General features: G+C 25.0%; 1 protein-coding gene across 1 annotated transcript in view; it reads right to left on the bottom strand.

Annotated features, from left to right (window-relative positions):
- LOC101493169 (glucan endo-1,3-beta-glucosidase-like) overlaps positions 1-5,771 on the bottom strand; it is a 7,069-nt gene extending 1,298 nt beyond the window's left edge. The window contains exon 1 of the mRNA XM_012713669.3: positions 5,741-5,771. Within this exon, the coding sequence (XP_012569123.1) occupies positions 5,741-5,771 (31 nt within the window). The remainder of the gene's footprint in view (positions 1-5,740) is intronic.
- Positions 5,772-10,837: the final 5,066 nt, after the last annotated feature.

Genomic DNA, 10,837 nt, shown 5'->3' with positions numbered 1-10,837 from the left:
ATTAGTTTTTGTTTATCATATATCTTATTTTATTTTATTTTGACCATCAAATTATTTGACCTAAAATGTTAGTGTTATTTTTGAAAATTACTACCTTTATACCAAAATAAATGTATTGAGTCTGTCTAATGCGAAATTGTCAAAATTATTCTAAATTTGAGCCCTTATTATTATTATTATTATTATTATTATTATTATTATTATTATTATTAAGTATAATTCAACTTTATATCAAGTTCGTATAGTCAACCCTTAAGTTTTTTTATTAATTTGAAATATATTATCTCAAATTATATTTATAGCGAGAATCCAAAATATATAATATTTGATATTATTAATTAAATGTCATGGTAATGATTTTTTTTTTGACACAACTTCCTAAAAATTGTCAAAGTACATGTATAATAGAAAATATTGGCCAAGCATAAGCATTTACTTTAAGAATTTAATTTAAAATAAATTCAACGATTAGTAAAATTATTAATTCAAATCGTATGTAATATTATAATCCATTTTAATAGAAGATACGGTTAAGAAAATACATATTATTTTTTAATTAAAAAATAATATGAAGGATAAAATTGTTGATTTTTAAATAAAAAAAAATCAATTTCATAAATTAATAAAAATAAAAAGATCAAAATTATAATTAAACTTAATAAAAATATATAGAATTTACATATGAAGATATTTTTGGGTGAATATTAACCCGCACGGGTCACTTACATATCCTTTTTAATTATCTAATTCATGCATGTTGCATCCTTCTTACATTCATCAATTTCATTAATTATTTTATTTATTTTTATATATTTGGAAAGATTATTCTAGAAATATTAATTGTTACAACAATAGTTGGTATAGTTTAGTGATGATTAATTATCACATTTATCATAATCTAGTTGGTTTGATTATAAAAAATCATATTTAACTATGAAACGTAAAGAGTTTTGTATTATTAGCCCATCATAATTATTAATAGTCAAAAGACATGTATTATAGAAAATATTGGTCAAGTATAAGCATTTACTTTAAGAATTTAATTTAAAACAAATTCAACTATTAGTAAAATCATTAATTCAAATCATATGTAATAGTACAATCTATTTTAATAGAAGGCACGGTTAAGAGAATATATATATATATATATATATATATATATATATATATATATATATATATATTTTTTTATATTAATAAAAAAATATATATATATATATATATATATAATTTTGTAAATTAATAAAAAATAAAAAAATCAAAATTGTAATTAAACTTAATAAAAAAATATAAAATTTACGTATGAACATATTTTTGAATGAATATTCACCCTTATTTGGCACGGGTCACTTATATATCCTTTTTAATTATCTAATTCATACATGACAATCTCTCCTTTAAACTCTTCCTATTTAAGCTTACATGAATGTTGCATCCTTCTTACATTCATGAATTTCATTAATTATTTTATTTATTTCTATATATTTGAAAAGATTGTTCTAGAAACATTAATTGTTACAACAATGGTTGGTATAGTTTAGTGATTATTAATTATCACATTTATCATGATTTAGTTGATTTGATTATAAAAAAATCATATTTAACTGTGAAACGTAAAGAGTTTTATATTATTAGTACATCGTAATTATTAATAGTCAAAGTACATGTATCATAGAAAATATTGGTCAAGTATAAGCATTTACTTTAAGAATTTAATTTAAAACAAATTCATCTATTAGTAAAATCATTAATTCAAATCATATGTAATAGTACAATCTATTTTAATAGAAGGCACGGTTAAGAGAATATATATATCATTTTTAATTAAAAAATATATATAAACAATAAAATGGTCGACTTTTAAAATAAAAAAATTAATTTTATAAATAAATAAAAATAGAAAAATTAAAACTATAATTAAACCTAATAAAAATATATAGAGTTTACGTATGAACATATTTTTGATGTAAAACGTAAAGAGTTTTATATTATTAGCATATCATAATTATTCATGAATACGATTTTAAAAATAAACATAATTAAAGTTTTTTTATCATAATTATTCATGAATACGATTTTAAAAATAAACATAATAAATTTTTTTTTATCTGATAGTGTATATGAATTAAATAATTTTTAAATTTAACAAAACAATTTAAGAAAAATGTTTATTTTACTAACAAAATTTAAGAAAAGTTAAAATTTATTGTTTGTGGGTATATGTTGTGTTTGAATATTTTTGTTGTATTTATGTATAAATATAGTATAAAGAGTTATCTTAGTTTACCACTAACTTGGTCACATTCAGTCCCCTCATTCAAAAAACTTTAATCTACTAATTCAAATACCTTGAATTACAAAACACCTACCCCTCCAAGTCAGTCTTCCCAAACAGCTTAACTACCTCAAACTTTTGAGGAACTAACCACCTTGACCTTACAAGTCAAGTATTCTCCTAACAACCTGACAACCCTAGAATGAAGAAGAAACTAAACCACTATCAGGTTAGATACAAAAGCTTGAAACTTGTGTAGTTGTTTCTAACAAAGCTGATAATAGTAATAATAATAACTCTCACACTCTAAGAAAAGAACACTCAAAATATTTTTAACTTGAACAAGTGTTTCTCTCTTTGAACTCTAAGATTACTTTTTTATGTTTTTCGATGATTTGTTTCTTCAGCCTTGAGTATCTATTTATAGTTAAAATTTGAGCTTCAATTTAGTTTTTGTTTAATTCTAAATTGTATCTTGTTTAGATTGAGTTTGTAAATTCTTCAAATTGATTATATTCTTATTTTGTGTAGATTGTGTTTGTGAATTCTTCAAATTGATTCATAACAAAATTATATTATAATTACATATATATTTAAAATTAGATAACAAAATTATAATGTTTACATATATATCATATTATAATTACATAACAAAATTAAATATTATAAATTAACAACAAAATACTAAAAAATTAAATAATTAATGAAATGACATTATATTTAAAATTAGTCATTGACATTATTAAATAAACAATTTAAATTTTAAAAATCATGTGTAACTAAATAATTATATTTTATTTGTTAGAATATAAATAAAGATATGATATATATTATTTGTATATGACATAAATACCCTTGTAAACAAATTATATTTATTTTAAAATATCAATTAATTTTCATATTTTTATGATTTTGAATGCTAATTTATTAAATTATATAAAAAGACAAAACTATCATTATGGTAAAATCATAAACATTTTTTAATTTAATTATTAATATTTCATCTTTAAGTTTAAGATCAAATTCTATTAATTATTTTTAAATTTATATTTGATTAGATTTACATTTTTACATTTTAGATTATATTTTATAAATAAAAAATTATATTTATATTTTATTATATTTTAGTTTTGTATTTTAAATTATATTTTATAAAGGTATTTGAGTAAATTATTATTCTTATCATATTTTGTTGGTTTGTAACGAAGTTCATATTCCATATATAAATTTTAACTAGAAAGACAAGATATAATAGAGTTCTGGATTAACTTATCATATTATGTTAATTCATCAAATACTGAATTCAGATAAAGTATAATAATTTATTCTTATTATGTCTCTTATCATGTCTAATAAATAAACCCTAAAGGTCTATTTATTGAACAATTGGTTGTCTAACAAGAATAATTTATTAAAAATAGGCATTTTAGATGCACAAACAAGTCATTTGTGTGGGAGGATGCAAGGTAGACAAAATGTGTATCATTTGTTTATTTTATTGTCCTATGTTAATTATTTGGATTGTTTTGGGGGTTTCTGTTGAGTTGATGGGATATTCAGAGTGTTTGTTAAAACTTTGCTCTCGATCACGTCTATAATTTGGAGACTTAGGTTAGTATGGAGGAAAGTGACTAAAATTATGAATTTAGAAATTTATGGATTCATTATATTTTCTAAAATTATAATTTAGAAAATGTGGAATCATGGCCTATTTCGTCAACAAAATTTTAATGTTGCTCGAATTTTAAAAAACATCAAATTATTGTCATAGTGTTGGCTCAAATATAAAGACAAAAGCTTTTATTATGATCTAAACCATTGGTGGCTACTAGCTACATCCTACTCTTTGATTGCCTTCTAAGCTAGGTGACATGATATGTTTGAGTGAGTTGTGTTCTTTTGGTGTTGGTGGTGCATGTATTTTACGTTGTTTAAGTTTTTCGTTTGAGGGTTCATATCTTCTAAATGTTTTAGTTGTATCTTTTGTTTTCTTGTTGCATCTTGTGTGAAATCTAATTTTATAATATACTAGTGTATTAATTCATACGACGTACATATAATGAGTGAATTATAATAATAAATATATATTATTCGTAAAATTTGAGTTTAATATCTTTTCCAAATTATTAATTTAATTAAGAATCTTATATTAAACAACAATCTTTTATTTAGATATTAGATTCTTTATTACCATCTTTTTAAAAATAATTTTTATAATTTAGTACCATCTTTTTGTTATAGTTTTTTAAGAAACATGGATGACAAAAAATTTGAAAACACAAAAATAAACAAATGTAGAAACATAAAGAAAGAAGAAAACTGAAAATTAAAATTGACCCTTAAATGATGATTCTATAAAAAATTGAAAACATACAAAGAAAGAGAATTATATATGTAGAAGAAATAATAGGAGGGAATAGTATTTTAGATGAAAAGCTTGCAAAAATAAGTGAAATGAAGAAGATGTGTGTTTCCCACGTTTCTTGACAAATGAAAAAACTATCAAAAGATAGAAACAAATTAAATGGGAGAAGATAAAGCGTATTGTGTACACCAAGATTCATAAATGGAACAAAGTAGTAAATGTTAGAGTCAACAAATATAAAAAGAGTGAAATGGTGAAGAAGAAAAAAACTAAACGGTGCATGTGTGCTCCGTTTTCGTTATTTACTTTTATTTTATTTTTTTGACAAATTGTTATTGCCCTATTTAATTTTTGAAACTCACGCAGTTTTTGTGTATTGCTGAAAGTGGATGCATGCATTGCATTCTTAGTACAACTTACAATCAATTTTATCAGAAAATATTAATTACTCATCAAAAATTTAATATATATAAATTAATTAAAAATAATAATTGATAGATTACTATTAATAGAAATATTATGATAGGGAATTAGACTAATCATGTGATAAATGTCACACTTATTATAAAATTAAGTTTGTTTTATTAAGTGTATAGAAGATATCTTGTTTTTTTTTCCGCAAAAAATAGAGTTTATGGTGCACAGTTTTATGGTCCAAACTAGCTAGCAATAAAACAACATTAAATGTAATTATCCCATTAATGAATATGACACTATAAAAATAATTCACAGACTGGGTTGCTGGAAAAAAAAATCCAAAAAATAGTTAAATAGAAGGATTGAAATTTCAAATATAAAACTTGGGTAACTAAAGTCTCGTTTCAATCAAAATAGGGAGATAAAATAAATTCAATTTTTAAATTCTATAAATCAACAAGATATAATTAACAAATTTAAATTAATAACAAAATAATTTTATTTATTAAAAAATTCATTGACACTATTAAATAAAACAAAATATGTTTCGTAAAATAAATTGGTTAAAATAAAACAAAATACATATAAAAGATTCAAAAGGTGGTATGCACAGAGTTTGAGTTCGTTTCATTCTAAGATTTGATGCAATGATAAGCAATATAGGGACACTAATAATATCCTACTTGTTGGAGCCTCATATTCTTGTAGCCCCATATTCATTGATGTTTTTCTTTTGCTACCCTTAAAAACTTAAAAGATATAATTGACGGAAATTAAATAAATTAAAATGAATATATAATTATAAAGTAAAGAATTAGATGAGGTTTACGTTTTCGTAAAAAAGAAAAGTGGTTTATGTATTCTATTAATCTTTCATCTTCTTCACATTAGAAGATCGTGCCGTCAAATTTCTAAATCGCAGAACTACGAATAAATAATGCTCAACTTTTTGAGCCATTGAATCAACGACAATGAATGAACGGAAGTGAACAAATGATAGTGAGCTAACGATAGATATAAAAGGTGATTGACAATGAAAGTGAAAGAACGACAATATAATTCTCCGTATCAATAGCAAAAAAAGAAAGAAAAAAAAAAAGATGCACTAAATATTTTTTTTATTTAATTTTAAATTTATGATTTAAGCTTTTTTTATTTTTGGTTAAATAATTATCGTGTCAAAAAAGTGAATATTTACTAAAATCCACGTTGAATCAAAAGAAGTCATAAATTAAAATTTTATTCTATAGTTAGAGAAAAAAAATTATCCTACTTACTTAAACAAAAATTATCCTACTTGCTTAAAAATAAATTCATGTCAAATCAACTTACAAAGTTGAATAAAAAACTAAAAGTGAAAAAGCTAGCTAATATTATTGAAGTAAAATCTATTTTTGTTTTTACAAAGATTAAAATAAGAATCCCTCAATATCACAAGGACTAAAATAAGATAATTCAATTCATTTATCCAAGTCTCCTATTAATACATTCTATGAAATATCAATCCAAATCATTCAATGCACAAAACAAGTAATAGACTGGATCAGATTCATTCAATAACAAGGATGATAACTATTCCATCCATTTCTTAATTTTTCTAAATCTATTTGTCTTAAATAAAATTATAAAACCAATTTAATAAAATATAAAAGATCAAACATAAAATTAATCTGATTTCACTAATAAAAAGAATTTAATTATATACACCATTTAAAAAACCTAAAAAACCGTTGAATCTATTTTTGTAAGAGGTGAAATTTAATTTCAATGAGATGAGGGTTGATGGTTCCTTAGGTTAGGATATGACTCAAGATTCAGTAAACATTTATAGAAATAATTACACTATTTACTAACAAAATTTTCAAATTCTTTTCATAAAGACAAAGTCATCATATCATCAAATGAGTTACAACCTTATAGAATTTGTGTTAGTTGCATCCAGTAATGTCGATCAATCTATTTCATCAGAACATTGACATCGGACCCCCAATTAGGGAGGACTTCAATTTTTATTTTATTTTATATTATACCCTAACTTTTGAAAAATTACATTGAACAATCTAAAATTTTATATTTGTAACTTATATCTAAAATAAATAGTCAAATAATAAAATTTCACTGAGTTTGTGATGGTGACTGCAACATACTAGGCGCCATCCTCCACCATCAAATGTTTGAATCTTAATGTTAAGGTTTTGCAATTTTCGAGACCCAACTTTTAGATCCGAACAGGACCTCCAAAAACGCTAAAACAGCCTTAGTTACATCAACATTTGTTGGTGACCTACATTTTGTTTTATTATTATTCAATAGTAAGGATTATATACTAATATCGTTGTTAACATGTGTTATGGACAATTGAGTCATAAAGTGATTTGGTGATTTAGAGGAGTTGGAGTGACAAAAAAAAATTCATATTACAACTGAGAAAGTAATTATAGGTCATAAAGTTCTTGTATTTACAAAATTGGAAACTTTTAAGTTGACACAAGGTGAGAGAAGAAATTCACAATGGAAATGTTGAAAAATATGAATTGAAAAAATTGTAGGATATTTTGAAAATTATGAATTAAAATTGAAATTCACTTTATCATTTGAACTATATTTTAAATTATTTCTAAATTCTATTTTTTTTCTCTAGAAATGGTAACTAATAGGTAAAAACTCTTAAAATATATTATTTTTAAATAAAGTGACTTTAAAAAAAACTTTAATAAATGAACTCTTACTCTTTTATTTAAACGAGTCTAAGTAAACGTTTGACTTTATCGATAAAAAAATTCGTAAAGTTTGAATTTACCTTTTTTATATTTTTATTTTCTTAACTATTTAAGTTTTTAAATGTATCCTACTTGTTTAAAAAAAAATATTCACGTCATGTCAAGTCAACTTACAAAGTTGAATGAAAAACTAAAAGTGAAAAAGCTAATATTATTAAAATAAAATGTATTTATTTTTTACAAAGACTAAAATAAGAATCCCTCAATATTACAAACACTAAAATAAGATAATTCCATTTATTTATCCAAGTCTCCTATTAATACATTCTATAAAATATCAATCCAAATCATCCAATACAAAAAAAAAAAATAGACTGGATCAGATTCGTTCAATAACAAGGATGGTCACTGTTCCATCCATTTCTTAATTTTTCTAAATCTATTTCTCTTAAATAAATTATAAAACCAATTTAATCAAAAATAAAAGATCAAACATAAAATTAATCTGATTTCATTAATAAAAAGAATTTAATTATATACACCATTTAAAAAACTATTGAATCTATTTTTGTAAGAGGTGAAATTTAATTTGAGTGAGATGAGTGTTGATGGCTCCTTAGGGTTAGGATGTGACCCAAGATTAAGCTAACATTTATAGAAATAATTACACTATTTACTAACAAAATTTTCAAATTATTTTTGTAAAAACAAAGTCTTCATATCATCAATAGAGTTACAACCTTATAGAATTTGTGTTAGTTTTATTAAGCACTGTTGATCAACTTATTCAATCAGAACATTGATATAGGATCTCTAATTAGGGAGGATCTCATTTTTATTTTTTATAACATACCCAAACTTTTAAAAAGTTACATTGATATCCTTAATTTTATATATTGAACACTCTAAAATTTTATATTTGCACATTATGTCTAAAATAAATAGTCAAATAACAAGTTTATCATTGAGTTTGTGATAATGCCTACAACCTACCAGACGCCACCATCCACCATCAAATGTTAAAATCTTGATGTTTGCGTTTAGTTATTTTAGAGGCCTAAATTTTAGATTCAAACAGAACCTCCAAAAACATTAAAAAGACCCTGGTTGCATCAACATTTGTGGGCGACCTAAATTTTATTTCATTATTCTACAATAGTAAGGATTACATATTAATATCTCTCAAAACATGTGTTACAGATATTATAATCATCAGAGTGAGGTACATGATCATTAGTTACATTCTCATCATCTACCTGTATATCTCCCCCATCAACAAAGGTTTCTGCAGGGGGTTTAGGCGCAATATCAATGTAACTTCTGGAATTTGGTTTCTGTTTTTTAGCTTTATCAAAATCTTCAATAGTCTGATCTTCAAGAAATATCACATCTCGACTTCTGATAATTTTCTTGTCAACTGGATCCCACAATCTATAACCAAATTCTTCATCACCATAATCGACAAATATCACTGTTTGGATTTACTATCAAGTTTGGACCTCTCATCTCTTGGAACGTGAACAAAGCATCTGCAACCACAAACTCTCAAATGACTGTAAGAGACATATTTTCCTGTCCACACTCTATTTGGAACATCACCATCAAGTGGAATCGAAGGAGAAAGATTGATCAAGTCCACTGCAGTTTTCATTGCTTCGCCCCAAAAAGATTTCGATAGTATACATCTGATTATGTCATTAATCATACGATTCATTCTCTCTGCAACACCATTACGTTGAGGTGTCTTTGGAACTGTTTTCTCAAACCTGATTCCATGTTCTCTACAATACTCCACAAATGGACCTATGTATTCACCACCGTTATCTGATCGAACACATTTCAATTTCTTTCCTTTTTCTCTTTCAACACTTGCATGAAAATGTTTGAAGACTCCAAATACCTGGTCTTTAGATTTCAAAGGAAAGGCCCACACTTTTCTAGAGTGGTCGTCAATAAAAGTAACAAAATATGATGCACCACCAAGAGATTTACTATCCATCATACAAACATCAGTATGAACTAAATCAAGAATATTTTGCCTCTTACGAGGACCAGTATTATGAAAAGAAACTTTATGTTGTTTTCCAGCAAAATAATGGGTGCAAGTTTTTAGAGACGTACCTTTCACAGGAAGAAAGTTTTTCTTCTCAAGTATGTTGAGTCTTTTCTCACTCAAGTGACCGAGACGCATATGCCATAAATCAGAAGATGCATCTTCAATTGCATTCACTTCTTCCTTGCATAACTTCGTAGGCATCTTATAGAGAGAAGTGGAACTTTTCTCCTTTGCAACCATTAGGGACCCTTTGGTGATTTTACATATACCACCACCAACAAAGTAAGTGTGATAACCATCAATATCCAAAGCTTTCATCGAAATCAAATTGAGACGAATATCAAGTACATGTCTAACATTCTTCAATTGAAGCTTGCAACCAATCCCAGTTTCAACCTATACATCTCTCATACCGATAATTTTACATACCGATAATTTTTCTTTGCAAGTATGTTGAGTTTTTTCTCACTCAAGTGACCGAAGCGCATATGCCATAAATCAAAAGATGCATCTTCAATTTCATTCACTTCTTCCTTGCATAACTTCGTAGGCATCCTATAGAGATAAGTGGAACTTTTCTCCTTTGCAACCATTAGGGACCCTATGGTGATTTTACATATACCACCACAACCAAAGTAAGTGTGATAACCATCAATATCCAAAGCTTTCACTGAAATTAAATTGAGACGAATATCAGGTACATGTCTAACATTCTTCAATTGAAGCTTGCGACCAATCCCAGTTTCAAACCAAACATCTCTCATACCGATAATTTTACATACTCCTTCATCTCCCATTTTTACCATGCCAAAATCACCAGCACTGTAAGATGAGAAGAAATCACGCCTATGAGTAACATGATATGAGACACTCGAATCAATAATCCAAGTTGAATCCTGACATGCAAGGTTTATAGAATTATCATCACAAACAATGTAGACATTATGTACAAATGCATATGTTGTTGTATATTTATCACTTTTCTTCTTTTTGTCTTCATCTCT

Source organism: Cicer arietinum, chromosome 3, assembly GCF_000331145.2.
Source record: "Cicer arietinum cultivar CDC Frontier isolate Library 1 chromosome 3, Cicar.CDCFrontier_v2.0, whole genome shotgun sequence".
NCBI lineage: Eukaryota > Viridiplantae > Streptophyta > Magnoliopsida > Fabales > Fabaceae > Cicer > Cicer arietinum.
Note: the sequence above shows the minus strand (reverse complement) of the source record. Positions and strands in the feature narration are given on the sequence as shown.